This window comes from Miniopterus natalensis, chromosome 1 (genome assembly GCF_054644295.1).
Source record: "Miniopterus natalensis isolate mMinNat1 chromosome 1, mMinNat1.hap1, whole genome shotgun sequence".
Lineage (NCBI taxonomy): Eukaryota > Metazoa > Chordata > Mammalia > Chiroptera > Miniopteridae > Miniopterus > Miniopterus natalensis.
Window position 1 is genome coordinate 134,220,691 of NC_142081.1, and position 19,352 is coordinate 134,240,042.

General features: G+C 42.2%; 1 protein-coding gene across 2 annotated transcripts in view; it reads right to left on the bottom strand.

Annotated features, from left to right (window-relative positions):
* Nucleotides 1-438: 438 nt before the first annotated feature.
* Nucleotides 439-19,352, bottom strand: part of WDR37 (WD repeat domain 37) — a 52,014-nt gene continuing 33,100 nt past the window's right edge. For both annotated transcript variants that reach the window (XM_016206960.2, XM_016206955.2), the window contains exons 11-13: nt 8,253-8,387; nt 7,650-7,764; nt 439-4,244 (exon numbers count right to left, since the gene is read on the bottom strand). In XM_016206960.2, coding sequence (XP_016062446.2) covers nt 4,113-4,244; nt 7,650-7,764; nt 8,253-8,387 — 382 coding nt within the window. In that variant the 3' untranslated portion in view covers nt 439-4,112. The remainder of the gene's footprint in view (nt 4,245-7,649; nt 7,765-8,252; nt 8,388-19,352) is intronic.

Here is a 19,352-nt window from a genome sequence, read left to right on the forward strand (position 1 = left end):
GTCTCCTTCCAAGTCAGACCTCGAGGCCATGCTCTTCCTCCACCACGCTGCCACCAGCACACCCTGCCACCACCTGCACGGCTCCTCAGTGGGTCCCAAGTCAGCAAGCACACAGGGAGCAACCACTCTCCCCAAGGCTGCTGCTTGACTCAGGGCTCGCCCCCACCCCACCCCACCCTGGTGTCCTCCCCTCGGTTCTGTGCGACATTGCCTTGTTCCTCTTGTCCCGCCCCCCTCCCCCCCCCTTCAGTCCCCAACACCCTCACCAACCTTCAGGCTTAAGATTAAACCTCACCTCTTTGGAGATGCCTGGACCAAACCAAGGCAGCTCCCTTGGTGCTCTCCACCCCAGCCCACAAATAAATCGGTATCACTTGACAATCACACAGACTCTTAGAGCTCCAAAGATCTGCTTACTCTTTTATTTTTGACCAGAAGTTGCTTGAAGATGTTTTATTAGAATTAATTTTAAATTACATAACACTTTTATCTGATTTCATTTTTAGCCTCTTCCCTCCATCATATGGACTGTATATGTTGCATATAACAATTGAGATATTCCCGATTTTTGGAATAATTTATTAAGGGAAAACAAAATCTAAGTAGGATAGTAAAGGAGACACACATCTTCGTGGCATTGTGATGACATCATAGCAATACAGGTCTTGCTTTCTTGATTCTTTATACTAATATGTGAAGTTTTAAATGTAACTGAAGATGTAATTTTGAAATTTCGACAATAATTACATTTTTGAAGAATAAGAGAGAGTTAAGTAGGCAGTAGAGAATTTCTGAATGTATCCCCAGTGCCTGTGGAACAAGGGCAGAGCCTTCCCACCTGAGAAAGGGGCCACTGGCAGGCAGGGCGCATCGCGCAGTGTGTTAACACCTCCTGAGGGTCCTGTGTCCAGCACGGTGCTTCACTCATGTGGCCAAGAACAGCAGGGAGGACCGGCAGCTGCTGCAGACCCCGACCTACACTCTCCCGCAGAAAATGGGGTCGGCTTTCCAGAACTGCGATTTTTTAAACTTTCAAATGAGCTTACCTGTCTATGATAAAAACTAGATCAGCATCTTATGAGACTCTGAGGAACTTTGAGAAATGCCTGTATAACATTCAAATTGTTAACTCCCTTCAGAAAATTTTGGGATGCAGGAATGGAGAAGCATAACTATGTATCACTTAATATTAGCCTAACAGATAGAAAATATAACACAATGATTTTTCAAGTCTAAAATTAAAATTTTTCAAGTGGACAATATTATAATTAGAAATTTCTTCAATTTCTGCATCATTGTGACATCCAGTAGATAGTAACAAAGTTAACCCAAAGCAAAACATTAAAAAAAGTAAAATAATAAAAAAGAGACACCTAATAAAACTTTTACAACAGCAATTACGGAACATGGATTTTTAATGAATTTCATTTTGCAATGAAGACACTGAACACTTAAAAACAATTACATCAATACAATAAAAACACTTGCTTCTACACAACACTTTTACAAATGCATACTTTCTCCAAAGAAACTTGTTTTTCACAGATTTAAGCAACAAATAATTTTACATAGGATTCTTCAGATTGCAAAATATGTACAGAATACTTGACTACAGAAACCGATGTGCAGTGGTTGAAAAAGTGTTGCTTTGTCCAACAATGTATCTCACATAAAATTCTCTATCAATACACATTTTTCAGTAACCACACATTCTCCTTGCATTATTAAATGAAATTCTGGACATGTCAATATATAGGACAAAACAATTCCCATTTCAAAACACTATTTCAGATGAGATCACTTGTGGCTGATCACATGACAATCTCAGCCACACACACGCATTCACACATACACACAAATTCAAGCACACACACACACACACACACAATATCCCAAATCGCCTTCATGACTCCTGAAATCACCAGCATGATGACCAGAGCGGCTGGAGGGGTCCCCTCAGAGGACACGCAGCAGCTAGCAGAAGCGTCTCCCACTCCTGGGAACCTCCAGCACCATGAGGCCTCCCCCCTCAAGGAGACAAGTGAAGCTGGCCCCTCCACTTAGGAAGGTGAGCAGCTGCCAGCCATGAAGAGCACTAGTCTGCACAGAATTAAATGGCCATCACAATACATATTTAAAAGCTTCAAATTTTTTAATCTGGGAGAGACCTAGTTCTTAAGTTTGATTTAACTATTTGTATACATTTTTCAATGTTTCTAACGGTGATTCTAAGACACCCAGACCTTCAAATTAAAACCCAAGAGGAACCCAAGAGTATAGTTATGCAGCCTAAATACTCACTGGCTCATGCCTTTGGGGGTGTGGCGCAGTAGAGAAGTCGGAGCCATCAGACATCTCACCGCGAGACCACTCAGGAGAACAGGGCCGGAACGTGATGCTCAGGCCCACAGTGACAAGTTGACTTTGTTCTCAAACAGTGTGCTCAGGGTAAATGTCATACTTTAAAAACACAACCAATTCTTGAGCTTTAAAAATTAAGTCGCTCTAAAACATTTCTTGTTTGTCCTTTAGTTAGCAACCTCAACTCTGTACTGTTATACTGGTTTTCCCGGGGCTCTCTTCCTTTCCAGGCTCTGGAAATCATTTCAGAATCACCAATGACTCAGGACTGAAGATTAGCTACTACTGGACCTGAGCCTTGGGAGCTCCACCTCAGGGCAGCCTGCACTGTCACACTGTACTACACCAAACGGCGCCCCAGCCCCTATCACCACAAAACAGGAGATACAAGGAATTGGATCAACCATGGTCATTTTCAATGTTACCCTCTTGTACCTCTCCAAGGGGCCAGCATCCAAGTGGACATATTCAAAGGAGTAAAGACATGAGGAGCAGTACGCTGAGATGTCTCTTTATCAAAACTGTAACTCAACAATAACACAAGCTCACAAACATCAGACACAGTTACTGCTAAGAAGGCAAGAGTGACAGGCCCACTCTAGCAGTGGGAGGGTTGGCACTGAGAGGTGTCCTGGCAGCTGAGACAGGAGCATCTTGTCACCTGTGAACTATGACTATGGCTGTGGCTGCCGCCCTAGTAGCTAATGAAAGCGCCTTTTGTCTTCAGGATAAGTTTGCTGATTGTCTTTCTTGCCTTCTGAACTGAACTCAGTATTCCAGCTAAAAGCCAAAAAGTGCTTAGTTAGCTAGGCACAGTGAGACGCCCAAGTTTTCCAAACATTTATTTTTGAGGTAGTACTCATTTATTTGCATTGTTGGCTCTCAAATACCACCAAAGAAGTGAACCCATGTAGAAATATGCAAACCAAAGGTGTAGAAAATAAATAAGGTTTCGTCTTCAGGTAGCACAGCCTTCTCAAAAAGGTCAAGTCACATTCAATGGATAAGTCATTTGAAACTTCTAAAAACTGTTTATAACCATAGCTATAAACTAAAGTGCTTTAAATTTTGCTTACGATCTGAAATTGGTGATTAGAATCATTATATTTTAGAATTTGCTAATATGAGACCTCAGGATATTGAAATGATTTTCTATAAAAAAAAAAAACAGAAGCTTTTTTTTTTCAAAAGAAACTCTGAATGTTGCAAACTCAACATTCCATACTATTTTTTTAACTGCTAAGATCCAGGTTAATTTCACAGAACTGTAACAGAATGAAGAGCTGAAGCTGAATTACACGACAGCACGTGCTACAACTTCACACAGAAGTAAACATAAAATTTTTTACCAATCCTGCCATTCATTAGCCAACACAAACACACCTCTGCAGTCTCCCAGGACAAGGTAGATATGTAGGATTATTCCAGAAATGCCAAAGACTTACACTCACAGTAAGTACACAGGTTCACATTGAACTCACACAAGTGTGATGCCCTCTTGTCATGTCAAATGCCACGTGCTATACGAGCGGTTTCATTCCCAATGACCAGAGGATGCCAGCACAGACGAGACAGAATAAAAACATAACCACAGTTCTGTATATTTCATGCAAGCTGGGTACAATGTGAAAAGGACATATACAAATCACCCTTCTCAGGGTCCAGCTCTCAAAAATGGCTGATCGGTATGGGAAAAGCCTGCTCCAGTCACAGGTCCATGGCAAACTACGACACTAAGGAATGCCGGCACCTTATTTTTCTTGTAACAATGCAGGGATGTTGATGTTCCAGCCTATGGCTTGCCTGTCAAACCCACAGGTGAAGAGATTGCAGGTGGGGTGGTCCTCGCTCCATGCCGAGCAGCATACCATTCTTCTGTGGCCCTATTACCAATCACACAAACAAGAATTAGCGTATCATTCCTCAAGCATAAGAGCTATAAAATCTCAACCAAATTAATAACTATACCTCTCAAAACAACCAAATTGAGAGCGAATAAAATAACATGCAGGATTAGTCAATACTGGGTGTGACAACAGGCTCTCAGGGATTTTCTGGTGGAAAGGCCATGACGAGTGAATGAGGGTAGGCACTACATGAATTTAGTGAGACACGCACCAAAAGTGTGTACAATTCTTTAAGAAAATGAGTAAGATTACAGTCAGGAAGGAAAAAAATAAATAATCAATTTGAAATGCTTTAATGAATAAATGAGGCTAGGTAAATTTGGGAATAAACTCAATGAAATTCACTCAAATACCTCAAATATTTTAACAAATGATTGGTTAAGGTGTTAAAGCAGTTAGAAAACCACATAGGTCCGAAAAGGAAAAAGAAATGGCCTTTCAAGCAGATTCCTGCCACCTTTAGGAATTTCAGTTCAATATCAGAATGTCTGAAACAATTACTGCAAAATGTGCAAAGTTTACAGTGTGATGTTTGGTGGATAGATGTAGAGATGTAAGCGCCTTAGGACAGTCATATGTCGCTCTAATTCGTGGCTTTTACTACGTCATAACATAAAGTACAAGGCGCAGGATTAGAAACATCTGACAGAAATTTAGTAAGTAAAAGAAACCCCTCAAAGAATGGCACAAAAGTTCCTCTGGAAAACATTCGCATATGAACACTGCTTGCTATACATTTTAGAGAGAACTAGACAGGCCACAAAATGAAAGCACTGCAGAAAAGGAGCCTATAGAACAAAGGGTTAAGAAAGCGATCTTCTAAACTTCATTAGAAACTTGAGAAGAGAGAATGAACAAGCATCCATTAGCTGGCAGTAAAAATCAAGCCCCTGGAAAGAACTAAAGATGATAAACTCAAGGCATTCACTGGACAAGCACTGAGATCAGGTCCTACAGACTGGGGGAAGGGAAAGGCCAGGCAGCACCTGTGAATATGGGTCCAATCCAGGAACTCAGGCCTGACTGAGCTGGAAGCCACACTAGGTGAGAGTCACCCTTTCATCTCATGTAGGTTCCCAGAGTGCACAAGGACATGACCCAAAAAAGGCTCCATGCACATGTAGACTTTGAAACCACTCTGTGCCCTCCTGGAGTCACAGGCACACATTAAAAAGCTCTGTGCTCCTGCAGTAAAGAACCCTGTTTGCCGTCTGTAGACCCACCTCTCACTGGGCCTGCACCATGACCCACTCCTCCCTGAGCTCCTGTTCACTGTACACACTCTGGGAAATGTCACTTACACTTTCCCCAAAGTAAAAACAATTCCATATCATAAGTCCCTGCCACTCTACTAAATTCAACTAAGTTTCATTGTCTTCTTATAAACTGTCAGCTGAAAGAAGCTGGGACAACATGAACCAGGGATCTCTAGCTGTGATTCTATGACACTGAAAACCATATTGACTTATCTGAAGTGTTATAAGTTCAGAATGAAACGAAATGTTACTCATTAGCCTTAAAAAGAAGTCTTTTCAAGAAACACTTTAGGAGGAAATAAATCTAAACACAACAGAATTCTACAATTTCAATAGGGTTGAATATTAACAGATCATTAAAAATAAAGTTGTGCCCCCACAGAATTAGCCCCACCAACAACTGCTAAAATTTCCCTATTTTTTTGAGGGGAAATATTCTCAAAGTAATGAAGTCACACACACTCATACGTTTGTGTTTGAAAATGCTGGCTTTCTGTGTTGCACAGCAATTTTATGTACTGCACAGGAGCAGCTTTAAAAGAGAGAGAGAACCCTATTGTGTAAGAGAGGTATTTAGAGGACCCATCAGTGATGCTCAGCAGTTATCAAAACACAAAAATCCCAGACAAGCAACTATAGCTTTGTTCAGGACTGTGAACCCGTCTGTGTCTTGAGTACAGAGGGCTTTTGGAAACTTGGTGCCACTCAGACTTGTTGCTTTGCTGGCAGCAAATCCCACTTGACCATCTACCTCCTGAATTGCCTGGGTCTGCAGTTCCTGAGCCCCACCCCCCACAGGGCCAGCTTGTGGCTCAGGACTACACTTGGACACAAAAGAAAGAGTGACTATGTGGTGGGACTCAAGCACAAAGGCTGAAGAGAGGCTGCCTTGACAAGAGGGAAAGGGGAGGTGGTGGGGGGTGGCAATGGCTGTTGTTACTAAGCTATATCCATGTCCTCCATGAAAGGAGACTCATTCTGGAACTCTCCCTCAAATTTGGAATCACCCAGGGAACAAATCTAAACACAGTTTCCCAGGCACTCCTCAGAGACTGAGTTAGCATGTCCAAGCTGGTACCCACAGCCCAGTTAACTGTGATAGGTGGTACGAGCGCCTCAGTATATACTGACCCAACCCCTACACTGAATCATCTGGGCTGAATGTGAGTGAGCAGTCCTAGCTCCCAGGAAAGTCTCCTCTACAATGGAGTTTGTCCTAGCAACCCACCATGGAAAGGGGTTTCCTGGCTGGGGGTGGAGGGTCTTTTTTAAGGAGCTTCCACAATCCACCACCACTGCTCCTGCTGGACCATGCAAATATTTGTCCTTTAACATATTTCCAATTTCTACAAGTTCAACTGCAAGTATCTAAAATTGTGCTTTCCAGTATGGTGGCTCATGCACAAATGAGCTCCTGATAAGTGCCCACTGACACTGAGGGACTGAACACTGGGTTTCATTTAAGTTAAAAAGTAATACTTAGTTCAGGTACTAGGAAACATTTTCAATGTTAAACTTTAGGAAATCTAAATACAGATCAAATGTTTCCAATGAAAATCTAGTATCCAGAGTCGGTAAGAAAGTAACCGAGTATAAATTTGATAATATTTTTATATTGATGACATGTTTAAATATTATTTAGGTGTATCTGGTTAAATATATTGTTAAAATAATTTCTCGCTTTGCCCTGGCCAGTGATGTTCAATGGTTAGAGCATCAGCCCAAGAACCAAAGGGTCGTGGGTTCAATTTCTGATCAAGGGGACGTTACCTGGGTTGCAGGTTATATCCCCGGCCCTGGTCGGGGCTGTGCAGGAGGCAACCAATCGATGTGTCTCTCTCACATTGATATTTCTCTCTCTGCTTCCCTTCCATTCTCACTAAAAATCAATGGGGGAAAAAAATCCTCAGGTGAGGATTAACAACAACAAAAAAAACGACAACACACACATAAAAGTTAAGTCATATAATCCTCACAGCAACCCTTAAAAATAATAATTTCTAGCTTTTTTAAAATGGCTATTAGGAAACTAAAAACACACATGCAGCTCCCAGTGTGTTTCCATGAGTCACTGATGACTGAGAAGATCTGAGACTCTCTCTGAACACTCGTCACCAGCAGTTACCTGCCGACTGCTGCGGGGGAGCCGCGCCAGCCGCACGCCGGACATATCGAACAATCTTACTTGTCGGTTGTCATGGGGAAGGGCGATGATTTTCTGGCCAACACATACATTGATCCTACAAAGAAACAAAGTAGATTCCACATGAAACAGTGACAGCACCAGTTTTTGAGTTTACAGATGCAGGAGGGTATTCCATGCTATGCACACTTCATGGCAAACACAACAGTGAACTGCAAGAATAATGTGTCTACAGCTTTAGGATACAGAGACTAAGTTATTTACATGCAACTCACATGCACAGCATAGTCACTAAAACAGGAGTGCTCTGACACTGAGCTATAACTGGTTCATTCTTATTCTCAAAGCCCACTACACCAACCTGATTCTATACTTAAGTTTCAGTGTTTACAGATACTAAATTTGCATTAGATGATCAATAACAAATATTTTCCCAGGAGTCTAAACCACTTTCCCGAGGCTCATTCAATTAAACAACTAAGACATTAGTGTTTTCATAGTTAACTGTCACATGGACAAGGCACTGCACTGCAATCAACCCTTTCAAGTCAAGTAAACATCTAAGCAACCAGCAGCTTCCTTCACCTGTTGATGGCAGAGTCTGTACGAATGGTTGCAATGGGGGATCTCATGTTCTTTAAATCCCAGACCTTCACGGTGCGGTCGTCACTGCCTGAAACGACGTTATCGCCCACGGTGAACACGGCAGAAGTCACGGTGCTACAAGTAAAGGGTACAGGGTCAGAACCTCATCTAGTATACAGCATGGTGATTGTAGTTCATACCATACCACGTCCTTGAAATCTGCTGGGGGAATGGATCTTAAATGCTCTCACCACACACACAGAAAAGATAACCATGGGAGGTGATGGATGTGCTAATTAGCCTGACTGTGATCACTTCAGGGGATATGTATACCTAACATCACATTGTACACCTTAAATATACTCAATTTTTACTTGTCAAATATACCTCAATAAAAAGGAAAAAATTTTAAAGAAGAAAGGGTCAAGAAAACAATCTCACCATTCCTGACAACTCTGGCCCTCAACAGCAGCCTCCCAGAATATTTAAGAGCCATATTTTTTTCAGAGGCATAAAAATTAACTACAAATAAATAACATATATTTACATATGCAACCTTATTATTCCTCACGATAATTTCAAATCACTTTTATTTCACTTAGAGCATAAAACAAGAGATAAACTTGGGTTCAGAAAACCCAGGTGCTACCCAGACCTTACACCTAAAACTGCTTCATCAGCATTAAATCCGTACTGAGTCTCCATCAGGTGGGTCTCAACCTGGCACTGCAAATGTTTGGGCGACCATTGCTCGTGGGGCACCCTGTGCAACTGGGCTGAGCAGCCTCCCTGCTTCTGTCCACCAGACACCAGGCGCATCCCCTCCCAAGCTGTTACATAGCCCAACATCAGTCACTGTGCTACACCAAGGGACATCATGTGTGACAACAGCAAAAAGGGGAAAACAGGAAACCTCTAGCACCAGCCCAGTGACCCATCTGAATTCCCTGGTTGAAAAAACAACGCAAGGGCTTTACTAGAATGAGGTGTTGCCCCTCGTCCACACAGAGGTCACAGCAAGGTTTAGAGAAACCTCTGGCAAAGCTCTGGGAGCAGCTCACGACACTGGCTGCTCTGCAGATTCTAGTCTTTAGGAGGTTGGGCCAAGTTAAATTTCAGTTAACATTCTGCTAAATTAATGGGAAAAGTCTCCACAAAAGACCATCGAACCCTATGTTAATGAAACGCTGAAAGACATTAGGTTTTTAATAAATCACAGTCCTGACAGGTATTGTGGGCCATCAAAGGGAAAAGCTGGCACAGAGACGGCACCCTCAACTCAGGTCCCACAGGGAGTGAGGCCGCCACGGCCGCACACTGGAAAAGCTCAGACTCTGCCAGACTCCAGTAGACTCATTTATCTTGTCGCCACGAGCAGCCAAGCATGTGCTTCCAGCTGACAGCACGGTACCTCCTCACCGCACACCACTGCCTGATCTGGAACATTCCACTCCCTCCGAGGGTCTCAATCAATGAAGAGACTGTAATGCTAGCACTCCTCATTAGGACTAACAGCTGTCTTCCCAGTCACACAGAGACACAAAACTGTTTTGCATAACAATCTGCTAGAATTTCATGGCTAAGAAAAAATATATATGATGTGGGAAACACTGGCCCGTGAAATGCTGAAGCAGGGTGTTTTCCTGGTTACGTGTCAGAAACTGACTGCAGAGCACCCATTTCTTATTGAAAAGTGTAGCTACCTACAAAACAAAGTCATTCTTCTACATCTGAGGAACAGACCAAAGAGCAAGCACTACACTCTAGGAACAGAAAGGGCAGGGCATCCTTCCCTAGAACACAGGGTATGTCTCCTCAGGTCCACAGAGCCATCTGTGAAAAGCATATCAAGCAGCAACCTGTTTGGCCTTCTCAATGGCCATCCACCTGTTCAGGAGCTTTGCAATGTTTTCATGTAAATGCACAGGTCCAACAGCTGCGTGTCCAGCAGAAGCTAATGTGACAGATGGACCCCAGCACTATCCCACCAACCGAGGCAGAGCTCTCTCTCACATGCCTGCACAGGAGACTTGCACATGCCACCTGACTCTGTTGTGACCACAGCCTCTGTGTACAAAGCCAGAGGGTCACCACATTCTTTCGCAGGTCATCACCACTTCCCAAACTGTTTTAGAAACCAACCACCTAACACAGAAGTGGAGTACCTTTTTTCTGCCAAGGGCCATTTGGATATTTATAAAATCCTTCGCGAGCCATACAAAATTATCAACTTAAAAATTAGCTATGAAAAAAGCTCCTCAATTTACTGAATTTCAAGTCCTGCCTGTGGTTGCCTTGGCAGGGCCGGACATTCCTCACCCCTGGTCTAACAGATGATACTGACTTCAGGAGATGTGGCAGGATCCTGGAGAGCATGCCCTCCTGAGCCTTTCCTATCACATGCACTTGGCAGAATTTAGGCGTTCATGTCAGCCTATAAGACTTTAGATACCTCAAGGAGGAACAGGAAACTTCTCCAAATAAACACACATCTAAATATTCCTTGATGGCTAACTCCCCAAAAAGTAGACCCTAAGATAAAAAAGGAAGAGTCAAATTTGTATCACACTATTCTTTTTCAGGTTGAAAATTCCACTGTTCCCTTGAAAAAAGATGTTACAGCATCTACTCTGCCAGCTACTCAATATTCTCACTTGGTTGCTCTCCTCTCTACACCTCCCTCTTCAGGACAACAGAGAGATTTCCTTTCTAAATTACTAATAGAACTGAACTACAAAACTGTCCATTCGATGAGGATTTCTGAGCACTACTGTGCGCCAGGCCCTACTTTTACAAAGAGGGAATAAAACCACTCCTGTGATGCTTACATTCTAGTGAAGAAGATGGTGGCAGTGGTCCTGGCTTTAAAGAAATGTGCTGCACTTTTAGGGCATACAGTCTAATTCTAGTGGCTGGAATATGGTGCTGATTAAAAAAAAAAAAACAAAAAAAAAAACCCACAGTGACCAGCTTTACTACTGGCCAGAGAGAAGGGCTCCAAAAGTGGCTTTAAGAGTGCATCAAGCCCGGCCGGGCGTGGCTCAGTGGTTGAGCGTCGACCTAGGATCCAGGCGATCGGGGTTCAATTCCCAGTCAGGGCACATGCCCGGGTTGTGGGCTGCAGCCAATCAATGACTCTCTCATCATTGATGTTTCTATCTCCTTTTCTCCCCCTCCTTTCCTCTCTCTGAAATCAATAAAGATATATTTTAAAAAAAAAAAAATTGGAAAAAAAAAAAAGAGTGCATCAAAACAGTACATTCAGTTAGTTTGGCTAAATTCTCTCCCTTAGCATTCTATTAATTAAGAACATTTTTCCACAGATTATTCAAAGATGACAGTCAGTTCCACACAGCCTGACTCAAAATGATTACAGAGAAGTTAAAATGAGTAAGATTTATACGCTGACTTCCTGCTTGCAATATCAAGGTCAAGATTCTGACTTCCTTTCTGTGAAAATTGGCCCTTGTTTCATTCTTACTGAACAATGTAACAGTCAACTGCAAGTTTTGAATAGCTATAATGACTTCAATAATTTTACAGAAATCTGAGAGGAAGCACTGCATTTAAACTAGGTGAGGAATGATCTCTCTCTGGTTTTAATCACCTGATTTTCCATTCCCTTATTTTCTGAATCCAAGACTTGCCTGTTATATACTCACCAACTAACAACAGCCAATGTCTCAACATCACCATGATGTGAGTCTGTGTATAAAAACTAGGATGGAAAGAACTTCAAAGTTTTCTTTTTTTCTTTTTTAAATCTTCCAAAAGGAAAAATTTTTATATCAGCTTTGAAAGTTATGTGATACAGACAAGCCCTATTCATCAGAATAGTTAGAAAAGTAAGTCAGAAATACATCAGGAACTGCAAGTCTTTACACTCAAATATACTAGATAAGCCAAAAATTGCAAAGTTGAAGGTCGCTGTTGCTTTAATTGGTAAATAAGACATCACATGGAGCTGCAAACCCAGTCCTGGGTGTTTAGTGACCCCTCCCAGGACAATCTTTCCTTCACTGGAACTAGAGGAAGCTCAACCTGGTGTTGCTGAGGCTGGAGTATGGGGTGACCACCTAACACTGCACTACAGGAGCTAGGGGCCCTTACAGCTAGAGGTTGTGTGCAAATGTGCTTCAAAACCGCATGTGAGTGTGCCCACCAGAAGTGACACAGGCTACATGAAACATGACACATATGCAAATATACATGTGTATGAGCATGACCACCAGAAGAGGCACAGGCGACAAGGAATGTGACGTGTATGCAGATAGGTATATACATATATGTATAAAATAAGTCATAACTAACCTCCCACTGATACAAAAGAGGATCTGCTACTTCAGTAACTATGCTCAGAAACAATTCTTTTTCTTTCTCTTTTTAAAATATATCTTTAATGATTTCAGAGAGAGAGAGAGGAAGAGGGAGAGAGACGTAAACATCCATGTTGAGAGAGTCATTGATCGGCTGCCTCCTGCACACCCCAACTGGGGATGAAACCCACAACCCAGGCATATGCCCTGACCGGGAATCAAACTGAGATCTCCTGGATCCTAGGTCGATGCTCAACTGCTAAGCCATGCCAACCAGATGAAACAATTATTTTTCAAATCAAGTATTTGACTTGCTCACTGAAAGAGACTGAAAGGGGCGGAATCATGTGGTCTCAGAAAGCATCCTTGGGTTCCACACGTCAGCAGGGAAGGTAACTGAAAGTCAAATTTCACTTTAAAAAGTTTAGAATTAGTTATTATCAGAGCCCTTCAACACCTTGTGTTCCCTTACTCATTTAGGAGAGCCACCCAAGTGGTAGCTGCCTGGTTTTTTTCTAGCTCATGTGTAATTCACACATTTTACATGTTGGTCATCTGAGGACTAACTTTTAAGGGGCCCAGTGTGGTCTTAGAGTCAGAAGCTTGCAGCTCCCAAGCATGGCTGAGTGGGAGCCAGCACAGAAGCCGACCAGATGATGCAAGCCCACCTGCGCTCCGAGAGTGCCGGGCCTGAGCACAGACTATGAGCACCACCATCCTTCCAAAGACAAACTGCACCTCTGGCGGCTGCTCCCTTCCCCACTCCGCTGCCTGCACATCATTGCTCAGTGGTTTCTGCCAACACGTGGGACCTGGTCCAGACATAGCTCATGTCTGTCTTCATAGTCTGTAACAATGCAGGTACCAAGTTCTTAATCTGTTAATAACCAGACAATTCTTTTCTAGGTCATCTCAATTAAAAAGAAGCAACCTGATATCTCCCAACAAAGCCAAGAAGTAGAGTGATTTAATCGCACTAATTTCCTTAAAGCCCTTATTTTATTACATACTGATCAGCCCTCTTTAAATGAGAATATTTAAAAGGGTAAATGGAGAAGTATTAAAGCTCCTCTTACACTATAAGCTATACTCTGAGTTGGTAACAACTTTCAAAAGTATCAACAGGAGATTTATTAAGTAAATTACTGTACATCCAAACGATAGGCCTCTTAGAAACAGAGGTGGAGGGAACGAGGCAGCTCCAAAGTGCCGACACAGAAGGACCTCAAGCCCTCTCAGTAAAATACAATGAGACTTGCAAAATGATCTTATTTACAGAAAATCACCACTGTGTCCATGTATGCAGGGTGCAAATGCACACTCCAGCAGCTGAAGCTACACACTATACTTACTATTGTCTCCCTACTCATCTCCATGACAAGACAAACATCCACTAATTAATACAAAGCAAATTTCCCAAAATAGCCCTTGCCACCACCACTGCAGTTAGGTCACATTCCTGCTAACACTGCTGCCATTCTTTTCCTCTGAACCTGGGTGGTGGGTTTACGCTAAGGAAGCTGAGAACACCTGAAATGGAGCCATGCATTGGGGTTGCACTGTCCGTCCGAGTCCTTGGTTTTATGAAAACCTTAGATACCAACCATTGCTAGGAATTATATAAGTCGCTAAACTTTCTCAAATAAAATGATTCCAATCTATCTAATTAAAAAGATGATAAAAACAGACTTCCAGACATATGGGTTAAGGGGATATGAAGCTTAGAGGGGCTTTAGATTCTATATAGTTTTGTGTTTGTTTTAAATATATCTTTTACTGATTTCAGAGAGAAGAAGGGAAAGGGAGAGAGAAACGTCAATGATGAGAAAGTCACTGATCGGTTGCCTTGAACCCCTACTGGGGATCAAGCCTGCAATCCAGGTATGTGCCCTGACTGGGAATTGAACCTCAATCTCCTGGATCATAAGTCAACATTCAACCACTGAGCCATGCCAGCTGGGCAGGTTCTGTAGTTTTGAGGTCACTGCAATCCTGCAGGTCCTTTTCTTTCTCAGGCAGTAATTCCCACCCCTGGGGCACTTCTGGGGCTATCCTCCAAGCCCTACAAGAAACCTCCCAATACAATACCTCCTGCTCTCACAAGCAAGGGATTAAAAATGATCAGCAAGAGTAATGGATTTACAAAACAAGAGCAGTCTACCACAATTTTTAAAAAGCAGTTAGAAATTATAATGATTGCTTTAAATTTATGACATTTTCATATGCTTTTATTGCCAAATATCCAGAAGACATATTTAGTACTACATATAAAACCTCCAAAGCAGTGTGGCGACAGAGGGCTGCCCATCCCAACCACAGGCCCACACACACCAAACTCACTGACCAAGCACAGAACTCAATACAGTGAAAATCAACCACCACCTGGTTAGAAATGTCATGCTGTCAAAATACATTTTCTCTTTAAAAGCATACAAAAAACTTAGTAACACAACACAAAAGTCAAAGTACATGACCTAGCCCTGCCGGGTATGGCTCAGCGATTGAACGTAAGCCTAGGATCCAGGAGATTGAGGTTCGACTCCTGGTCAGGGCACATGCCCGGGTTGCAGGCTCAATCCCCAGCTGGGGGCATGCAGGAGGCAGCCGATCAATGACAATTCTCTCATCAGTGATGTCTCTCTCTCTCCCTCTCCCTTCCTCTCTCTAAAATCAATAAAATTATTTTTTAAAAAAAAAAGTACATGACTTAGACTTCAGTATTTAGTACTAAATATCTTCCCTGGCTATTTGCCAATAAAAGCATATGAAAATGTCATAACTTTTGCCCAGCTGGGCATGGCTCAGCAGTTGAGCGTCGGCCTAGGATCCAGATGATCGGGGTTCGATTCCCAGTCAGGGCACATGCCCGAGTTGTGGGCTCAATCAATGACTCTGTCATCATTGATGTTTCTATCTCTCTCTCCCTCTCCTTTCCTCTCTCTGAAATTAATAAAGATATATTTTAAAAAAAGAAAATGTCATAACTTTAAAGCAACTATTATAATTTTTTAACTGACTTTTTGAAATGTTGTCTTGTTAGATGTGCTATTTTGTTTTCTTTAGAAGTACTAAAGTTCACATGGGGTGGGTAAAGTTACAAGCATACGGAAAGAAAGCAAAAAAGAAATAACTTGGCGTTCCCATATATTTTATCCATGTTGAGCTAATTTCAGATTTTTTTCAATGCCAGAGTTTATTCGCACTTATAAATACCATCAGTTGGGTATAGACTAGAGTCATTGGCCACCCATGGGGGAAGTTTAATGACCCAGTGACAGCCTCGACTGTCAGTCCCTTTTTATAGTAACTGAAACAAAACAACACTAAAAAAAAAGGGAGAGGGGACACTCTACCAAGCTCCACAGGGAAGGTGCTGGTGCTGGGAGTTAGGAATTTGGGTGCTCCTACTAGGAAACAATCTAAATGGGCATTTCTCTTGCTCCTTTCAAAGGGAAGTTACTGGACTTAACCTAAAAATAAATTTTATTACAGTAAGAGGTTCTTGCAAAAATGTCTGTGCATCCACAGCCCCCTGGAACGGCCTGTGTGTAGAGTCCCACCCCAAAAGGGCATGTATCAACTCACAGCAAAAGGGCAGGCAGGCTACCCGACTAGACTCCTTCAAATAGCTCACTTACTGAACAAGGCATCAGGTGAAAACAATGACTATATAAGGGTTTGACTTATTTCAGATGAAACCACTGGATTTCAGCCCCAGCTCTTAAGGATGAGAACAGAAATATATGAGAAATGAACTGCCAACAGCTGAAGAATTCCAGTAATCTGTGACTTTCCAAATTTCCCAATTAAACACTTCTTCTATTATTTCCAAGAACAGTACACATTACAACTTCTCATTCCTGCTACTAGGGAAACAGTTATATAAAGTATCTAAAATTACTTTTCATATAAATTGGTATACCTTGGGACACTAACAGTCAAATAATAATAGCCACAGTTACACAAGTAAATCCTATTATGCTAAAATTCCCATTATAATGAAGAGATTTAATAATACAGAGTAAAAATAAATGTAGCACATCAAAAAAGAAAAAAGTATGTTTGTCCTTTCTACCAATCTACAATGAAAGCCTAAACAGAGCTTACATCAAGGAGCTTCATCTCTGTCCAGCAAAAATACTGCAGCACAGACTTCAAGGGGATGTCCTTGGCTACAGATTTTCATCTTACAGAAAAGTGTTAGGTCTCAAATTACACTTTTCAAAAAAAACCATAGAATACATGTAAAAGTACAGAGAGAACAGTGAAAATGAAAAGATAAAAATCATCTCTCACCCAGTAGTGTTGAAGCCTATCCAGCTACATCTTGCCTTAAGACAACATAACATACAGAATTACATCATGAAAGGCATGAGATCCTAATATACGTCACTAAGTAACTTGTGTTCAGTTCCTAGAAATGAAAATATGCAAGATAAAGTTTTCCAAAGTGTGTTCTACATCAAGTTAACATGAAATATGTGGTCACATATTTTTAAGTACTGCCTCTGTTTAAGCAATGATCCACTAAAAAAATACTCCACATTAGACTTTTCAGGGCAACACCAAGAACAGCAAAGCCCTAAGAACTGCTCATCTGAGTTTTATGTTTAACATTCAGCAAAGAATCAGGTAAGAAGGACTCAGAAACATCACCTAGGAAAGCAGGAGTCCACCCAGACTAAGACGTGTCCCTGTGAGAATGTCCGACTTGCTCCCTGTGGTGGCAGACACTGTGAGTGATGCTGGAAATGCCGACAGCACAGCTCAGCCCAGCCCTGGGGAGGAAGGAGTGTGAAGGGGGGCTGGTAGTGCAGTGGATGGGCTGGTGGGTGTCACCAGGACACTCACAAGTCTGAGGAGAAGCAGGAGACCCTGAGAGAGCTGTCTGGAGAAGCCACTCTCTGACCATCAGAGATGAGCGATGAAGCTGAACACACACTCAAGATAAGTCACTCCTATGCTCTTCTGTGAGACTTAGGCTCTCGTGCTTGGTAGTAAGAAAAGCAGGCCTACCCTGGCCAGTGTGGCTCAGTGGTTAGAGTGTTGGCCAGTGCACCAAAGGGTCCCAGGTTCAATTCCCAATCAAGGGAACATACATCCACTGCAGATTCACTCCCCACCCCTGGTTAGGGTGCATGTGGGAGGCAACCAGTCAATGTCTCTCTCTCACATCAATTTTTCTCTCTCTCTGCCCCTCCCTCCCTTCAAAAAAAAAATCAATGAAAAAAATATCCTCAGGTAAGGATTAAAAAAAAAAAAAAAAAGGCATGTCTCTGCATGGGGACACATATCCACTTACAAAGGTAATTCTAAAGGTTTTATTGGTCACATAGGCCGGAATCTACAGAACCCATGCCAACTAGGACTCAAGCAATCTTCAGGAAATTACCCGATCTCCCTGTGCCTCAGTTTACCTCCACAGAACAGCGATAGACTCACTGTGAAGATTAAACAAGTAGGACCCAGTTTTCACTGTAACTGGTGCACACCAATGACTCAAAAGCAGCTGCCACCCTTTCTCTCTTCATTTCTGCCTCCCTTTCCAGACACAACCAAGTCCTCCCTGGCTCTCCACCCACAGGTATTTCTCTCCCATCCATGCTGCACAGGACGATCAGGTCAGTGTAGCAGAAACACACTTACATTCTGTCTCCTACAGGCACAGCACAAGTACCAACTGCCCTTTCTCTACACACAAAGCTCCCTTCTCCACACAGTCCTCAAATCTCTGACCACGTCTGACCTGGTGCAGTACCCGTGAGCAGAGTCAGTTCACTGAGAAAACTGCTGGCATTTTCTACTGCTGGGTAGGGAAGTGCAGGGTGAGGATCAGACAGGCTCCTACTGTGCTGAAGGCAGTACGTACTCAAAGAAGAGAGGGTCCAATTCAAAAGAGACAGAGAAACACTTGGCAGCTAATCTGGAACAACTTAAGCATCAAAATTATGACAACAAAGGCTTTATAACCATAGAAATGAAAAAAATCCTTGAGTCTGTACTAATCCTCAACTACACTAATGAAGAGTGCCAGCTAATGGCTGTAGAAGAATGACAGAATTAGCAAAGATCACCCCTTTGCAACACTCAGTGTAATAACTGATTCAGGCAAGGATCACTGATGATGTCAGACCTTCCGTTGGATGAGAGGTCACTGGGGAAGAAGATATTCACATGTCACAAAGTATCACTTCACTTATTTCAAAGTGGAAAACACACTTCTGGAGAAAAGGAAGCAATGGGAAAAATTCAGCATGTGGGATATTCCACAAGACAGACCTGGATTCTTCGCAAAAAAATTCAGTGTCAAAGCCCAGCCAGCGTGGCTCAGTGACTGAGTGTCAACCTATGAACCAGGAGGTAACGGTTCAATTCCCAATCAGGGCACATGCCCGGGTTTCGAGCTCAATCCCAAGCAGGGGGTGTGCAGGAGGCAGCCAATCAATGACTCTCTCTCATCAATGACATTTCTATCTCTCTCTCCCCCTTTCCCTTCCTCTCTCTGAAATCAATAAAAACATATAAAAAATATTTTTAAATTCAATGTCATAAAAAATACAACAAAATGGGTGGAGGGTTGTCCTAGATTAAGAGACCAAAGAACTTTTCAACAAGTCTAATATGTGTGTCTTAACATTACTTTTATAATTTGAACTACTAAAAAGTTGGTAGTAAAATTTAGAAATATTAAAAGAGAGTAAAATGAGGGGGGGAAAAAGAGACCAAAGAACACAGTATCCAAATCTAATTAATAAATCCTGATTAAATCCTTTAAAACGTATCA